The sequence below is a fragment of the Macaca mulatta genome, chromosome 19 (genome assembly GCF_049350105.2).
Source record: "Macaca mulatta isolate MMU2019108-1 chromosome 19, T2T-MMU8v2.0, whole genome shotgun sequence".
Classification (NCBI taxonomy): domain Eukaryota; kingdom Metazoa; phylum Chordata; class Mammalia; order Primates; family Cercopithecidae; genus Macaca; species Macaca mulatta.
Genome location: NC_133424.1, coordinates 46948767 through 46966445, shown reverse-complemented (window position 1 = coordinate 46966445; position 17679 = coordinate 46948767). Strand labels below are relative to the sequence as shown.

The window sequence follows — 17679 nt, the reverse complement described above, 5'->3', positions numbered from 1 at the left end:
CGGGGGCGGGGCGGGGCGGCACCGGCGCACGACAACAACCAGCGCCGCCGCGGGGCCGCCGGAGGCCGGGGGCCGGGCCGGCCACGCGCAGGGCACCACGGGAGAGGGAGTCCGCGGCCGGCCGGCGCCCTCGGACCGCGCCTGGGGAGCACAGACCCCGCGTTGCGGCCGCAGAGGGCCGAGCCGCGGGGGCCTCCGGGAAATGTAGTCTGGACGCCTCGCTTCTTCCGCCGGCAGCCAAGGCGCGAGGGCTGGGACTGCTGGGTTCCCGGCCAGGACCCGGAAAGCGGGTTGCCGGGTCTCCGGGAGGTGTGGTCCTAGCCCCAGGCTCCTCCCATTGTTCTTGGCGAGGCCGGCGGCCCGCGTGGACTACCACTCCCAGGGTGCCGCGGGCTCGGGCCCCGGGACCCTGAGGCCCTGGGAAATGCAGTTCGCGGTTGCAGGAGGCGTGGGCTGGAGAAGGAGCGGTGGAAGGCATAGTCAGTCTCCGTTCCGGGCGCGATCCGGCGGCGGTTCGGCACGGCCTGGAGGGAAGACGCCGGAGAGGCCGCGGTCTCGGGGTCTGTGTGCTCCCGGAGAGGAGGCGGGTGGCCGAAAGCAGGGTCGGAGCACACGTTCCTCTCTCGCTCGGGCCGAGCGCTCCCAGATCAGACTCCGCGCGCCGTGGATTGCACTGGAAGGGGCGAGTGACTTGCGGTCGCACAGCCCCCACCAGCCTAGGACCGGCATGCCGCGAGGTGTGCCCGGACACCGAGCCCTCGCGGCCGGCTGCCTCCTGGGGAGGACTGGGAGCCTCGGGGGCGGAGGAAGTGTCCACCCCGCTGGACGGCGGACGCAGGACCACCAGGGGCCGCTACAGGACAAGGGGCGTGGGCGAGGGTGTGCACAGACTAAACTTGGCTTTCTAGTCCTGAAGGGAGAGCACAGGAAACTCTTTATTATGGTGATGAGATCGACAATCCCCCCCCCACTACTGTTAACCTTCGCTTCTGCACACTTCAGTGTCCTCACCCTGTAGGGCTCGCTGGCCTGGGCTTCTGCGACCCGCGATCGTCCAGGAGAGGGCACTCGGTGCCCTTTCTGGGGCGGAATTTGCTAGGCCGCCGTAGCAGCGGTGCCAGGTCAGAAGCCTAGCCGGCCCGCTTTTCGTTCTTTAATTGGACTCTTGACTAAGACGCTACCGACACCCCGTCAGGTGGTGGAGGAAGAAGGACAACAGGGAGAGGTCGAGGGCCGAGACGGCCTCGAGGAGGAGTAGAGGAAGGTGGAGCGGATGGTCCATCCTGGCGGGAGTTGGCTGGGCGAGTGACCGCGCATGTGCGCCTGCATGGAGGCCACGCTGGGACAGCCGGCCCCGCACAGGGGGCAGCGGTACGGAGCGGCCCCGTGAGTCCGCAGATGCTTGGTCATGGCCGAGAAGTCCCGGGAGCGCTGAGGACAAAGGCTACAGGAGAAGGGCTTCTCTCCTAGAGCGGTCGGAAGGGGAGGCGGGTGAAGGAAGGAAGCGGGCGAAAGCTGGCCAAGTTAGGGGTGGATCGGGCCACGGGGTGAGGGGATTGCGCGGGAACCGGACACGCAGGTGGAGACGCAGGTGGAGACTCAGGAGCGGAGTTGGGAAGAAAGCTGACAGTTCACACAGGGCGGGGCGCCCATACCTGTGTGGACTCGGTAGTGCGTCTCCATTTGATGCTTGAGTGAAAACCTCTTTCCACAGACAGAGCACGCATAGGGCCGAGACCGAGCAGGAGGGGCCGGGGGAGGGTGCGGGCGAGGTGGGCAGCCTGCCTTGTCCTCATGACCCGCACAGGTTGCAAGTGCACCTGTGGGGACAGAGAAGGCAAAGGAGGGCAGGGCCAGGAATCCCAGCGTCAACTCACTGTACCATTCAGGCAGGAAATCAAGGGCTACAGTGGGGCTGGGGCACGAGTGCCCCGGCCCGACTCACCTTTGTGCCCCTGATGAGACTCTTCCATCTCCCCAGGGCTGAGCTGTGCGGGGCCCTTGGGGAGGGAACCTGGAGAGAACAGTGGGAGGTAGGGGCCCTGCTCAGGCTGGACTCCTGGAGCCCCACCCCAGAGAAGGCACCGTGTTACAGGTGTATGCAGGGCATCGAGGGGCTTACCTGGGGTGGGGCTGGAGGAGGCCAACTGGTTCTGACTCCAGAGCCCTTTGGGGGCATTAAGGGACAGTGGGATCCTGGGATAGGGTGGGGAAGAGTTACAGCCTTGACTAAACCTGAGAGCCTGCCCTCTTCCTGAAGAGGGGGCGTCCCAAATCCTCTCCCCAGGGCTGGGCTTCGGCATGCCCTGTGGCGGCAGCTTCTTGTCTCATCCCCAGCTCAGGAACTGTGCAGTAGAGATGCGGTGCCTTTCCACCCAGCAGGGCTGCCCCTCCTGGGCCACACCCTCCCAGCCTGGAGGCCGGGAACTAGGCCCCTCCACTCACCTCTGGTCCCGCCAGACCTCCTGCCAGGCTCCAGTGGTGGGAGTGCTATGGTAGAAGGGAATACCATATCCGGGCGGCATCAGCAGGATGCTCCACAGGGCAGGCTGGCCCCCCACCAACCAAGGGGCCTCAGCCCACAAGGGCCCCGGGGTGACGCTGGTTTGCAGGGAGCCTGCTGGGGGAAGGGAGCCAGGGAGCTCGCGCAGACTTTCCTCAGAGCCCCCCGGATTCTCCCTCAACCACATGAGCACTCCATTCTTCCCATCTGCTCCCCTTTGGCCAACAGGGGCTTGGAGGCGTTTCTCCTTTGACCTGGTCTGTTCCCGCTGAGCCTCCTGTGTTGCTCCTGCCATCTCAGGGCTGCCTCTTGGTGCCGAGTGCTTGTGCAACATCTCCTGTTCTCTCCCACCAGTTCTAGAAACCTGCTCTGGTTTCTGCTTCTCTCCAGGGTCCCCCAGTTCTCTCTCAGGATTCCTTGAGGGTTTCTCTGGCTCCTCCTGATGTTTCTTCAGGACTGGATCTGGCTCTTTAGCCCTGTCCGCTCGAGCCCTCCAGCATGCCTCTTCCAGGGACTGCACTCCCAAGGCCCTGGCTGCCTCCTCAAGGGGCCTTAGCTCCCCAGGCTGCAGCTCTACACTCTCCCCATACACAAAGTGCAGGAGCTGGGCAAAGGTAGAAGGGCTGATGCCTTCTCCCAGAGCCCACTGGCCCCTGCGGCCCAGCTGCTGGCTGACACCTGCTAGCACCAGGCTGTGGGCGGGGAACTGCTGGCTCCCTACGGTGATCAGAGTATCACATAGTGCTGGCCGGAGCCTGGCTGCTAGCTGTACCAGCCGATCAGAGCCATAGGGGCTGGGCAGTCTTATGGGGAGCAGGGACATTGTGCCTTGCTTGGGTACCAATCTCAGAGGCTCTAAGAGAAAGGCCACAGTGTGAGGTCCATGGTTGAAAGGGGAGGGAGGAACATCTCATCTCATTTCAAGCCTGTGGATGTGAGGGGAGAGAGTGTGAGTTGCTGGTCCTAGATCAGAGCCCTCTGTCCTGAGTGAGCAAATAAAGTAACCCAAGAGAGGATTGGAGCTTATCCAGAATCATAGCAGGTAGGCATGATGGCGAGAGAATGGAAATCAGACCAAATTCAGGACTTAAAGAGCAAGGGCCAGTCAGTTAACAGAAATAGCTAGTAGTGGGTTTTAAGACAGGCATGTGGGAAGTCTTCCAGTTAGCAGCCTCTGACGTAAAAGATATCAGATACTGCCACTTCTGCTTCTCCAAGCCCCTGTGCAGGGAAACACCTCTGCACAAGCCAGGCTTTCTTCAGTACAGACGAGGATCACCACAAAACCCAGTCAACCCCGGCACTAAGGGATGGAGCATGACACAACTTCACCGGAGAGCTTAGAAAGCTGGTGGGTCCTCCCCCAAAAGCCCGTTGTGCCTGAAAGGCAGAGAGGGCAGCATGATAGGGATCCTGGCTGCAGGAACGCAGACGCTAAGGCATCCGGCAGTCATCACCGTGAAGCTGAAGCTTCTAGAACATGTCCTCAGGGAAGGAACCAGACATTCCCATCCAGAGAATGAGGAGAGCAGGTGCAGAAGCCACAGGAGTGGAGGCTCCTGACCCATTGATAGAGAGAGGTTTTGGAGAATGGACCCCTGAGGAGATGGGAGGAAGGGACATGGGGACTGGAGACAGGGAGGCTGTTTCCTCTCAAGATTCGGGTAAGGAGATGGTTTAATTTGTTTTTCATAAGGCAAAAAGTGAAGAATAGAAAGCACCCAACCAGGCAGGAGTTTCTCACACATCAGAACCACCACACTGGCTTTTAAAAAGAGAGCTGGGAACCCAGATACGAAAAGAACCAGAACCTCAGTGTCTTAGCACCCAGCAGGCAGAGTCCTAGGTGCAGGCTCCCTGTGAGCAAGGGCCCTTGGGGTGGGGAGGGCCACACTTGGACACCTCAGGGAGAGGGCTCCAGGTTGGCAGGGAGGGGACAGAAAGAGTTGTGATGGGAAGAAGGCCTCAGCTGGGGAGAGGCCATCACTCACCGCTTGTAGCTTCTTCCAGGACACCGCATGCTCTGAACTACTGTTGGGGCTCCTGGGGCCCCCCCTGGAGCTAGCCCCGCCCCTGACCTCACAGGCCTCCATTGGATGTCCCAAGTATCAGTCTTCCACAGTCCCCCCGAGAGGGTGTGGTTTTCTAACCCTGCCTCTGCCTTCTGCCTGCAGGAGAGACCATCCCTCTACCTCCAGAACACACACGTTCTGCCTCTAGCCTCCTGTCTCCTCACTTTGTGTGTGAACTCCTAGAGTCAAAGCAGTGTATCTGTGACAGCAAGGACCTTGGAATAATCAACCCTGCCTCTGAGTTTCATCTCTGCCATTTACTAGTTGAGTCATCTTGGGCAAGTCACTTCTCTGGGCCTCAGTAACCTCATTCATGAAATAGGGATAATATCTGCTTACCTCATTTGGAGGTGGGGGTGAAGATGAAATGACGTGACGAATATGAACGTGGTTTGTAAGTACACAGTAGCATTCAGTGGTATGGTCGTTTCTTAGAGATGACGGCAGAGCTTACAGCTGCGGAAGTAAAAAGGACTGAAACATTTGGATCCCAAGAATAGACTGGAGGAGCCAGAAGCCAGCTTCCTCCCTCTCCCTGACTTGGTACTGGGAAACCTCATTTGCTGGCTGGGAATGACCTGGGGGCTGGATGTGTGAGTGACTCAGATCCTCCCATCAAGCTCTGAAAGGGGCAACCCCAGGAAGGACCTGTGGTGGTCTTCGAAGAGAAAAACCTCCTTTTCTTGGGCTGATGACAAATGACATTTCTCTGAAATCAGGACTTGGGTTTCTTTCACTTCCTGCCCAAGGGGTCAAGGTCCCCGGAGGTTTCCCCTCTTTTCACACTTTAGAACTCTTCAATCTGAGGAAGGGATGAAGTCTGAAAGGCTCAAGTTTCTTTTTCTGTTTCTTATTATTCTATTATCCCTGATCCTATAGCAAAATTTTCATTTATCCAATAAATATTGATGACATATTTATTTTGATTCGGGGTCTTGCTCTGTTGCCCAGTGGTACGATCACGGCTCACTGCAGCCTTAGCTTCCTGGGCTCATGTGATCCTCCCACCTCAGCTTCCTAAGAGCTGGGACTACAGGTTCGAGCCTAGCTAATTTTTAATTTTTGGTAGAGACGGGGGTCTCACTATGTTATCCAGGCTGGTCTTGAACTCTTGGCTCAAATGATCCTCCGGCCTTGGCCTCCCAAAGTGCTGAGATTATAGGCATGAGCCACCGCACCCAGCTAATAAAGCATTTATGATATGTGCCTGGTGTATCATATACACACAGGAAATTATTGGGAGATAAACAAGTCAGGTAGTCAGGTACTGGTAAGCTGCTCTGGTGACAAGGCACAGTCTGCTTCCCCATAGGCTTCTCTTTTCTTTTTTTTTTTGAGACAGAGCCTGGCTCTGTCTCCCAGACTGGAGTGCAGTGGCGCAATCTCAGCTCACTGCAACCTCTGCCTCCCAGGTTCAAGCAATTCTCCTGCCTCAGTCTCCCGAGTAGCTGGGATTACAGGGGCCCGCCACCACGCCCAGCTAATTTTTGTATTTTTAGTAGAGACAAGGTTTCCGCCATGTTAGCCGGGCTGGTCTCAAATTCCTGATGTCAGGTGATCCACCCACCTCAGCCTCTCAAAGTGCTGGGATTGCACCCGGCATCCCATAGGCTTCTCTTAAGGGAGAAGGATCTAAGAGTCCTCGTCCCCTCCCAGACCCAAATATTGTGTCTCTAAGCTCCCGTTTCTCCCTTTGGCTCCAGGACCCCCAAATGTTCTGACTAGCCTCCCACTCTCTCTCTCCAGACCCACCACACCTTCCCTCCACATGGGTGCGGGCACATGTTAACCCTTCCTAGATCAGACAGGGTGTGTCAATGGGTGAGGCTGGTGGAGGGGCAACAGAGTGGGGAGAGGGGAAGATGAGTCAGAACGAAAGGGAAAATGCAAATGTGAGAGCTGTGTTCATCTGCTACTCTGAACGTTAAGTATTTTCCATTTCTGTGCTTTCTAATTCCTCACACCACCACACCCAGGGACGCATTAGACACCCATATAAAAGACACATAAAGCATCAATCCCTCTGATATGTGTGTATGCAGAGGGAAACACCCTTCCTCCAACACAGAAATACAGAGTCCCTCAAGACAAGGAAGGAGTGCGGAAAGCCCTGAAGGACTAGCCCCAGGGACAGAGGAAAGGTACAGGGGTCTGGACGATTACGTGGTCGCCTATCTAAGTATGGCCCCTTCGCTTTCCAGCCCCACATCATGTGCCTGTGACTCAGCTCCCCCGCTGGTTTGCTCATTGATGATCGAGAGAGTTGGAGACTGCTCAAAGGGCAGCATTCTGTGTAAGCCAAATGTAGTTGACAGCATCGGTGGGCTTTCGGGGAACCTAAAAGGGAGGAGGGGCAAGGGAACTCCCCTTTCAGTGAACAAAAGCCCCCAAGAATGGGGAACCCCATCTAAGGATATCCCCTTAGAGATCGCCTCCTAGAGTTATCTCCAGGGCCCTCTGCACTGCAACCCTTATGCTGATGACACCCTGAGCCCTTCTCTAGCCTTGACAGTGCAACCCAAGCCATCCTCCACTGAGCACAGATGGCAGAAGCAGAAGCAGACGGCACTTTGACTTGGAAGAGTAGGGACGCTGCTGGTGCTGTTTTGTTTTTGTTTTGAAACAGAGTCTTGTTCTGTCACCCAAGCTGGAGTGCAGTGGCGCCATCTCGGCTCGCTGCATCTTCTGCCTCTGGGTTCAAGCAATTCTTGTGCCTCCGCCTCCCAAGTAGCTGGGGTTACAGGCACGCACCATCACACCCAGCTAATTTTTGTATTTTTACTGGAGATGGGGTTTCACCATGTTGGCCAGGCTGGTCTCGAACTCCTAACCTCAGGTGGTCCACTGCTGGGATTACAGGCGTGAGCCACCGTGCCTGGTCTGTTGCTGTTCTTAAAAGGACTCCCCCTCCCTAGACTCAAAAGCCTTGCCCCTCTTCCTCTTCCTGGCTGACTCGGTAGTAATCATCTGCAGTTGTCTCTCTGGGAAGAGCAAGGAAACTACAGGTTATACGGACGCAAGCCTGTGTCCTGCCAGAGGGTAGAGTAAGTAGAGAGATTAGGTAGGGCATGGTTGGAAAGTGAGTATGTAAGAAAAGGAGATATGATATCTGCCTCTCAGTCGTTTTTAATACTTACATTACTTTTTTTTTTTTTTTTTTTTTTTTGAGACAGAGTTTCACTCTTGTTGCCCAGGCTGGAGTGCAGTGGTGCAATCTCGGCTTACTGCAACCTCTGCCTCCCGGGTTCAAGCAATTCTCCTGCCTCAGCCTCCCAAGTAGCTGGGATTACAGGCGCCTACCACCATGCCTGACTAATTTTTTGTATTTTTATTAGAGATGGTGTTTCACCATGTTGGCCAGGCTGGTCTCAAATTCCTGATGTCAGGTGATCCACCCACCTCAGCCTCCCAAAGTGCTGGGATTACAGGCATAAGCCTACATGCCTGGCCTGATACTCGGTATTACCAAATAAAATTTGAAATCTTTTTTTTTTTTTTTTTTTTTGAGACAGAGTCTTGCTCTATTGCCTGGGCTGGAGTGCAGTGGCACAATCTCGGCTCACTGCAACCTCCACCTCCTGGGTTCAAGTGGTTCTCCTGCCTCAGCCTTCCGAGTAGCTGGGATCACAGGCGTACATCACCACACCAGGCTAATTTTTTGTATTTTTAGTAGAGATGGGTTTCACCGTGCTGGCCAGGCTGGTCTCGAACTCCTGATCTCATGAACTGCCCGCCTTGGCGTCCCAAAATGCTGGGATTACAGGTGTGAGGCACCACGCCTGGCCTGAAATCTGATATTTCTTATTCTTACTGATAGGCTTGACCAATGGGACACTAAGGGGAAAATGTGCAAGGGGCTCGGGGCACACCCTGGCTACAAAGTCAGAGCTTCCCAGAAATCCTTGTGTCATGAACTTCAGGCACAACCCAGCTTGATGTAACAAGGTCAACACAGCAACACAAATACCAATTCTCCTCAAATATTATAATTAAAATCAAACCATGAGAATAGACCAATGAGAGGGATGATCATTTGTTTTGTGAAAAAGTTTTCCTTCTATCTCACTTATTTTAAATATCAAGCCCTCTTCCCAAGCCAAGTTGAATAACATTCGATTTAGAAAAATTATGTGAACTCGCCACTTTCCCATGAACCCATCTCTTTCCACAAATGAAGGTGGTTAAATTCCCCACAGCATTTTATATAGATTAAGAATGATTATCCAAATCTTACATGAAGTTTAAGTATGTTCACTCTTTCACTGGGCGCAGTGGTCACGCCTATAATCCCAACACTCTGGGAGGCTGAGGCAGGCGGGTCACCTGAAGTTGGGAGTTCAAGACCAGCCTGACCAACATGGAGAAACCATGTCTCTACTAAAAATACAAAAAATTAGCTGGGCTTGGCGGCACATGCCTGTAATCCCAGCTACTCGGGAGGCTGAGGCAGGAGAATCGCTTCAACCTGGGAGGCGGAGGTTGCAGTGAGCCGAGATCGCGCCATTGCACTCCAGCCTGAGCAACAAGAATGAAACTCTGCCTCAAAAAAAAAAAAAAAAAAAAAAAAAAAAAATAGGCCGGGCGCGGTGGCTCAAGCCTGTAATCCCAGCACTTTGGGAGGCCGAGACGGGCAGATCACAAGGTCAGGAGATCGAGACCATCCTGGCTAACACGGCGAAGCCCCGTCTCTACTAAAAACACACAAAAAATTAGCCGGGCGAGGTGGCGGCACCTGTGGTCCCAGCTACTCGGGAGGCTGAGGCAGGAGAATGGCGGGAACCCAGGAGGCAGAGCTTGCAGTGAGCTGAGATCCGGCCACTGCACTCCAGCCTGGGCAACAGAGCCAGACTCCGTCTCAAAAAAAAAAAAAAAAAAAAAAAAAAAAGTTCAGTCTTTCTTTCTAATTAAGGACATCCAAGACTTCCAGAAAAGAGACACCACAAGGAGTGAATTAGTTTCCTTTTTCCCTTAAATTTGTGCCCAAGAAGCAGATATAGTCATACCCAGGTGAGCTGAATCTAGGTCATAGAGACCCCTTCATAGCACACCCTTTGTAGACTAACTGGAAAAGAACTAGACTAGAAGTCAGAAAACAGGTTTCACTATATCCATTCACAGTGAATGGCCCTTCTCTTCAGCGCTCATATAGAGCTAACTCTTCCAAGACCCTCAGTTTCCTCACAGGGGCTGTTTCAAGACCAGTACAGAATACTAGTGTTGACTTAAACCTGGGCAAAGGGTCCCACTTGGACCTCCTCTGGCTGTATCCCTTCGCATAGGCTGAGTCAAAAGGCATCTAGAAAGTGCCTACTGGGAACTGTGAGCTCCCACCTCACTTCTGGACCGTGATCTCAGAACTCAGCACCCGGGATTTCCTGGACCAAATGACTCTGAGGCCCCCTACACAGGACTCAACCCCAGCCTGTATTCATGAGAATGGACTCTGACTGATGTACGCACATGCTAGACCCTGATTTTGTGTAAGGGATTTGTAGACTGAGCTGGGATGTGCAGGCTAGAATGTGAGACACCTTGAAGTATGGGCCAACACCAGGCGTGGGAAGAAAAGAGGGAGTCTCTGTCATCTCGCCCGGGCCCCATAAATAATATAGGAGCCCGCTTTATTCCAATGGTTCTAAATCTCTTAGGGAGTCACCATCAGGTTGAGAGTGTCAGCCATGGGACCAACTCTTCTTTTAAGACAGAGTCTCCTTCTGTCGCCCAGGCTGGAGTGCAGTGGCTGGATCTCAGCTCACTGCAAGCTCCTCCTCTCGGGTTCACGCCATTCTCCTGCCTCAGCCTCCCGAGTAGCTGGGACTACAGGCACCTGCCACTTCGCCCGGCTAGTTTTTTTTTGTATTTTTTAGTAGAGACGGGGTTTCACCGTGTTAGCCAGGATGATCTTGATCTCCTGACCTCGTGATCCGCCCGTCTCGGCCTCCCAAAGTGCTGGGATTACAGGCTTGAGCCACCGCGCCCGGCCCCAACTCCTCTTTTTTTAAGACAGACTCTCCTTCTGTCGCCCAGGCTGGAGTGCAGTGGCACGATCTTGGCTCAGTGCAACCCCTGCCTCCCAGGTTCAAGCGATTCTCCTGCCTCAGCCTCCCGAGTAGCTGGGATTACAGGCATGCACCACGACGCCCGGCTAATTTTTGTATTTTTAGTAGAGATGAGGTTTTACCATGTTGGCCAGGCTGGTCTCAAACTTCTGACCTCAAGTGATCCACCTGCCTTGGCCTCCCAGAGTGCAGGGATTACAGGCGTGAGCCACCCAGCCTGGGACCAACTGCTGACATTAGAAAATGGTAGACACAGGCTGGGAGCGGTGGCTCACGCCTGTAATCCCAGCACTTTGAGAGGCCTAGGTGGGCGGATCACAAGGTTAGGAGATCGAGACCATCCTGGCCAACACGGTGAAACGACGTCTCTACTAAAAATACAAAAATTAGCTGGGCGTGGTGGCACGTGCCTGTAATTCCAGCTACTTGGAAGGCTGAGGCAGGAGAATTGCTTAAACCTGGGAGGTGGAGGTTGCGGTGAGCCGAGATTATTCCACTGCACTCCAGCCTGGTAACAGAGCAAGACTCCGTCTCAAAAAAACAAAAACAAAAAACAAACAAACAAAAAACAAAAAGGAAAAGAAAATAGTAGACACTCATACCACTTGGTATACGAATGCATGACAAGACATTGACAGATTACTCTGAGCCTCATGGCTGGACAGGTTAACTATCCTCTTGCTTATTCTTTGCCCTCCCCTCCTCATAATATACATGCATACCATTAATTGTTCTTTTTTTTTTTTTTTTTTTTTTAGACAGTCTTGGTCTGTCACCCAGCCTGGAGTGCAGTGGTGCAATCATGGCTCACTGCAGTCTCGAAATCCTGGGCTCAAGTCATTCCCCCATCTCAGCCTCCTCAGTAGCTGGGATTACAGGCATGTGCCACCATGCTTGGCGGCTGTCTCCTGAGCTGGGTTTAACTGTACACTTCACGTGCCAGCACCCCCAACCGCCACTGCACCATAGAGGGAATGGCCAATTGAGCTGCCCCAATATTAACTGGTTTGGGGGTTAGACTTCCTTGAAGTCCACTCATAAACCAGTCCTTGCACCCTCACCCCTGGTTAAAGAACTCTGGGTGTACTGAAGGTACTCCGAAAGCATAAATACCACTGAAGAGCTGAATGAAACTAGGTATCAACACCCTGTGCCATGAGTATAAAAAGATCATCAATAAAGACAGCCTGGGTGGTTTCCTTTTATTTTATGTTATTTACTTATTTATTTTTGAGACAGAGTTTTGCCCTTGTTGCCCAGGCTGGAGTGCAGTGACATGATCTCGGCTCACTGCAACCTCTGCCTTGTGGGCTCAAGTGATTCTCCTGTCTCAGGCTCCCAAGTAGCTGGGATTATAGGCATCCACCATGCCTGGCTAATTTTTTGCATTTTTAGTAGAGATGAGGTTTCACCATGTTGGCCAAGCTGGTCTTGAACTCCTGACCTCAGGTGATCCACCTGCTTTGGCCTCCCAAAGTGCTAGGATTACAGGCGTGAGCCACCACGCTCTGCCCCAACCTGGGTGATTTCCTAAAGAGTAGAGTATCTCACACACCTCTTCCTGTGCTCCACTATGACGTCATCCTCCCCATGCACCTGTCCCACACCTACAGCCTGATATCTTCATCTTCCGGGAATGATCAGAACAGGCACGGGAAAGAGTGGAACAGGGAGACTGAAAAGCTCCAGACATGACCCAATCCCAGTTCTTTTTTTTTTAATTAATTTTTTTTTTTTTTTTTTTTTGAGACAGAGTCTCGCTTGCGGCCCAGGCTGGAGTGCAGTGGCGCAATCTCGGCTCACTGCACGCTCCGCCTCCTGGGCTCACGCCATTCTCCTGCCTCAGCCTCCCAAGTACCTGGGACTACAGGCGCCCGCCACCTCGCCCGGCTAGTTTTTTGTAGTTTTTAGTAGAGACGGGGTTTCACCGTGTTAGCCAGGATGGTCTCGATCTCCTGACCTCGTGATCCGCCCGTCTCGGCCTCCCAAAGTGCTGGGATTACAGGCTTAAGCCACCACACCCGGCTTTTTTTTTTTTTTTTTTTTTTTTTTTTTTTGAGACAGAGTGTTGCTCTGTTGCCCTGGCAGGAGTGCAATGGCATGATCTCGGCTCACTGCAACCTCTGCCTCCCGGGTTCAAGTGATTCTCCTGCCTCAGACTCCTGAGTAGCTGGGATTACAGGTGCCTGCCACACGCCCGGCTAATTTTTGTATTTTCAGTAGAGACAGGGTTTCACCATCTTGGTCAGGCTGGTCTCGAGCTCCTGACCTGGTGATCCGCCCACCTCAGCCTCCCAAAGTGCTGGGATTACAGGTGTGAGCCACCACGCCCGGCCACCCAATCCTAGTTCTGTACAGAGCCACCACAGGGTAATAATACTTCATCCAGGGCAAACAGCTTGGCTGAGATTCAGAACCCTTCTCCCTAGAATCTCCAGAGGATTACTGGCCTAACCTCTTGGCCACATCATCCAACCTGGACCCCATACTGGGAAATCTCCCAAGAACATCTCAACCTGGAGTCCAGAACATTCACTCCCAGCCCAGGCTGGCTCCAAAGACCCCAGAAGACCTTCAAGTGAACACTAGTTTCATCTCTTGGCCAGTGACTTTCTACGTAACTTTTTTTTTCCTTTTCTTTTTTTTTTTTCTTAAGACAGGGTCTCGTTCTGTCGCCCAGGCTGGAGTGCAATGGCACAATCTCGGCTCACTGCAACCTTCACCTCCCGGGTTCAAGCTGTGCTCCTGCCTCAGCTTTCTGAGTAACTGGAATTACAGACATGTGCCCCCATGCCCAGGTAATTTTTTTTGGAAACCTCGTAGAGACAGAGTTTCTCCATGTTGGCCAGGCTGGTCTCAAACTCCTGACCTCAAATGATCCACCTGCCTCAGCCTCCCAAAGTGCTGGGATTACAGGCATGAGCCACCGTGCCCGGCCCCTACATAACCTTTGGAGATCCTCAGGCCTCTCCTTTCAGTCACCAGATTCAGGCTCAGTCCAGAGACCCCTCGTAACCTCTCATTGTCCAGAGGCCATACCTCATGGTCAATGACCCTGTGCAGAGCTAAGGGCCTGCAACTTCCCCACAACACCCTTCGCACTCAGGCTGGCCTCAGGGGCCGTGGACCAACCCAGAGGGCAAGCTGGCTTGGCCTCTGCCAAACCTAGGCCTAAAGGTGGCCAGGAGGCTGCATTTCCAGCCTCTCAAAGACAGAGGAAAGCCCTAAGGGCTAAAACCCTCAACCCGCACTTCCCAATCATCAACGGGGCCAAACTCCCACACCCCAGCTTTGCCTGGGCCAGGCCCAAGCCCAAGAAAGTAAAGAAAAACTATGGCACTCACCGGCCCAGACCCTGTTCCTCCTTCCCTTTCAGCCTCACATACACTCAGGATGGCTCAAGGCCGAGTGACCGTTAAAAGTGGGGAGTGGAGCGAGGCCAGGGACGCAAGGCTCCCGCACGTGGTCACCCCCAGATCCTGAGGCGGACGCTGATTGGCTGCAGCGCGGGTCGCACTCTCCCGCTCAGGCCAGCTGAGCACGCTGGGCAGCATGGGAGGCACCTAGGACAGCGCCACTCCCGCGCGTCTGTCTCTGACCTGCAGCTGATTGGCTGTGAAGAGGCAGGGCCTTGAGTCTCATTGGTCCGTAGGCTTCAGGCCTCTTAGGCTGAGATTTCATTGATTTCCAGCCGGGCTCCAGCGTTGATTGGCTGTGGAGTCTGCCCTTTCCCACTCTCTCCATGAAGAGACTGGACCCTGATTCTCCCTTACCTGAACAGCCCTGGAGGCTCCCTCAGCAAGTGCTCCGGAGTACCACTGTCCTTTTTTTTAAAAAAAAAAAAAAATTATTTCATTTTTATTTTATGAACAGGGTCTCCCTCCGTTGCCCGTGCTGGAGTGCAATGGTGCAATCATAGTTCACTGCAGCCTGGAACTCCTGGGCTCAAGCAATCCTCCCGCCTGGGCCTCCCAAAATTCTGGGACTACAGCCGTGAGACACCGTGCCTGACCTGCCTTTCTTGCTTCTATTTTGCCTCCCTAAGTAGCTCCCATTTGCAAACCCTGTCACCTTTCTCTCAACCCTTTACCATCTGGGAAGTGTGTAGGGGTGTGTAGGCTGCCGCCACACCTGATTGGCCTGGAGGCCCATAAGAGCAAGCCAAGGCCAGGCACTGTGTCTCATGCCCGTAATCCCAGCGCTTTGAGAGGTCCAGGTGGTAGTAGGATCCCTTGAGCCCAGGAGGTCGAGGCTGCAGTGAGCTATGATCACATCACTGCACTGCAGCCTGGGTGACATAGTGAGACCCTGTCTCTAATAAATAAAGATAAAATAAAAGAGCCAGCCAGGCAGGGCGCGGTGGCTCACGCCTGTAATCCCAGCACTTTGAGAGGCTGAGGCGGGCGGATCATCTGGAGTCAGGAGTTCGAGAACAGCATGACCAACATGGTGAAACCCCATCTCTACTAAAAATACAAAAATTAGCTGAGCGTGGTGGCGGGCACCTGTAATTCCAGCTACTTGGGAGCCTGAGACAGGAGAATCGCTTGAACCCCGGGATTGCAGGGAGCCGAGATCGCACCACTGCACTCCGCCTAGGAGACAGAGCGAGACTCCGCCTCAAAAAAAAAAAAAAGTCAGCCAGGCTTCGGTGCCTGTGGACAGCTCCCTTTTCTCTCCTCTTGTCCTCTTGTCCCACTCCACTACGACTGCTGGCACAGCTCACTCTGCCTCGCCTGGACGTGTACAGGGACAAGGAAGACACAAGAGGGGGCAGTACCTTGCCCGGTGATTGGCAGTGTGACACTCGCACTTCCAATTCCCACTGCCACCTCGACTGTATGCTCAGCCAGGAGTAACGGCGCGCGGACGTGTCAGCACTCCCGCCCACCACCCCACCGCAGAGGGAACGGCCGATTGCGCTGCCCCAACATTAACTGGCCCGGGGATTAGACTCCCTCCAGCAGGCTTTCCCCCTGGGCAGGGCTTCGGGGCTGACAAGCTGCGAGCTCGCCCCTTGCCAATCTTCCGAGGTGCTTGTCTGCGGGCCTTCTGGCCCGGCCCCCGCGGCGGTTGCACCGCTGATTGGCTGGCTCCGCTCCTTTCTAAGCGGCTTAGCCCGGGATTCATTCTCAAGCACAGCCAATGAGACGCCAGGGCGCCTCAAGGAGGCGGGCATGGCTCCTCCGCTGCCGCCTCTGACTGGCCCTAAGGCTCGTCTTCGCTTTAAACTGACCAGAGGGCAGCGGGGCGGGAGTTTAGCGCAGCAATTTCAGGCTGTGATGAGATTTCGGTCCCTTCCCGCTACGCGGAGTGTTGGCGCGTCCTTCGCAGCCGCTCGCTGAGGAGTTCGAGCGGGGGGGAATGGGGGTGGTCAGGAGGCAGGAGAGCACCTCGCGGAAGAGCCTGGGACAACAGCCAGAGCTGTAGGTCTTGACAGAGACAGCCTGAGGCGTCCCTGGCCCCAATAGGGAGCGAAACCGCTAAAATGGGGGAAGGGGCCGGGCACGGTGGCTCACGCCTGTAATCCCAGCACTTTGGGAGGCCGAGGCGGGCAGATCACCTGAGCTCCGGAGTTCGAGACCAGCCTGACAAATATAGTGAAACCCCGTCTCTACTAAAAATACAAAAATTAGCCAGACGTGGTGGGGGACGCCTGTAATCCCAGCTACTCAGGAGGCTGAGACAGGTGAATTGCTTGAACCCGAGAGGCGGAAGTTACAGTGAGCCAAGATGGCGCCACTACGCTCCAGCCTGGGCGAAAGAGCAAGACTCTATCTCAAAAAATAAAAATAAAAAGTAAAGTAAAAAGGGGAGAAGGACTGGCGCTGTGGTGGGAGTAACAGCACCTCGCGTTTATCCAGCCCTTTCCATGTGCTACGCTTGTGCATCAACTCGTTGAAACCTAAATAACCTAAATAACTAAAGAGGTGAAGTCGTTTTTTTTTTTTTTTTTTTTTTTTTTTTGAGACGGAGTCTTGCTCTGTCGCCCAGGCTGGAGTGCAGTGGCGCAATCTCGGCTCACTGCAAGCTCCGCCTCCCGGGTTCACGCCATTCTCCTGCCTCAGCCTCCCGAGTAGCTGGGACTACAGGCGCCAGCCACTGCGCCCGGCTAATTTTTTCTATTTTTAGTAGAGACGGGGTTTCACCATGGTCTCGATTTCCTGACCTTGTGATCCGCCCGCCTCGGCCTCCCAAAGTGCTGGGATTACAGGCGTGAGCCACCGCGCCCGGCCTTTTTGTTTTGTTTTGTTTTTGTTTTTGTTTTTTTTTGTTTTTTGTTTTTGTTTTTTGAGACGGACTCTCGCTCTGTCGCCCAGGCTGGAGTGCAGTGGCGCAATCTCGGCTCACTGCAAGCTCCGCCTCCTGGGTTTACGCCATTCTCCTGCCTCAGCCTCCTGAGTAGCTGGGACTACAGGCGCCCGCCACCGCGCCCGGCTAATTTTTTGTATTTTTAGTAGAGACGGGGTTTCACCGTGGTCTCGATCTCCTGACCTTGTGATCCGCCCGCCTCGGCCTCCCAAAGTGCTGGGATTACAGGCGTGAGCCACCGCGCCCGGCCTGAAGTCGTTTATTTCAGGTCCCGCAGCAGGTACGGGCATTGCAGGGACTCGAACCCTGCTGTGAACCCTGCTGTGGTGAGAGTCCAACCTTCAAGCTACACTATGATTAAGTAGGATTGATCTTGTAGATGGGGATGGAGTCTGGTCACATTGGCCCTGGTTTTGGGAAAATGGACTGACATGTAGAAAAAGGTATTTTATGTATGTATGTATGTATGTATGTATGTGTGTATGTATGTATTTTTGAGACAGAGTCTTGCTCTGTCGCCCAGGCTGGAGTGCAGTTGCACAATCTCGGCTCTCTGCAACCTCCGCCTCCTGGGTTCAAGCCATCCTCCTGCCTCAGCCTCCCAAGTAGCTGGGATTACAGTCACCTGCCACCACACCCGGCTAATTTTTGTATTTTTAGTAGAGACGGGGTTTCACAATGTTGGCCAGGCTGGTCTCGAACTCCTGACTTCAAGTGATCTTCCTGCCTCAGC

At 54.1% G+C, this 17679-nt stretch overlaps 1 protein-coding gene and 1 long non-coding RNA gene across 10 annotated transcripts; one reads left to right on the top strand and one right to left on the bottom strand.

The window, feature by feature from the left end:
- Window positions 1-428: 428 nt before the first annotated feature.
- On the top strand, window positions 429-5491 carry LOC106994742 (uncharacterized). Its single transcript, XR_001441404.3, has 2 exons — window positions 429-3854; window positions 4678-5491. It is a non-coding gene; the product is annotated as an uncharacterized LOC106994742 (long non-coding RNA).
- On the bottom strand, window positions 902-15688 carry ZBTB32 (zinc finger and BTB domain containing 32). 9 transcript variants are annotated; one of them, XM_077982302.1, is made up of 8 exons: window positions 15415-15688; window positions 14408-14457; window positions 4915-5031; window positions 2446-3429; window positions 2123-2196; window positions 1946-2014; window positions 1656-1820; window positions 902-1466 (listed from the first exon to the last, which is right to left on the bottom strand). In XM_077982302.1, exons 4-8 carry the CDS (start codon window positions 3324-3326, stop codon window positions 1192-1194), a joined length of 1464 nt encoding a protein of 487 aa, XP_077838428.1. In that variant the 5' UTR covers window positions 3327-3429; window positions 4915-5031; window positions 14408-14457; window positions 15415-15688; the 3' UTR covers window positions 902-1191. The 9 variants fall into 9 exon arrangements, with proteins under 9 accessions (XP_077838428.1, XP_001097102.1, XP_014979179.1 ...); XM_001097102.5 differs by lacking the exons at window positions 14408-14457; window positions 15415-15688 and adding an exon at window positions 13979-14044; XM_015123693.3 differs by lacking the exons at window positions 14408-14457; window positions 15415-15688 and adding an exon at window positions 13979-14044 and having other exon boundaries at window positions 2446-2490.
- Window positions 15689-17679: the final 1991 nt, after the last annotated feature.

Coding starts and splice junctions, on each gene's coding strand:
- ZBTB32 (XM_077982302.1), bottom strand. CDS start 3,326: ATGTCCCTGCTCCCCATAAGACTGCCCAGCCCCTATGGCTCTGATCGG. Junction 2,197..2,445: donor GAGGTCTGGCGGGACCAGAG/GTGAGTGGAGGG, acceptor ACCCTATCCCAG/GATCCCACTGTCCCTTAATG. Junction 1,821..1,945: donor GTCTCATCAGGGGCACAAAG/GTGAGTCGGGCC, acceptor CTGTCCCCACAG/GTGCACTTGCAACCTGTGCG.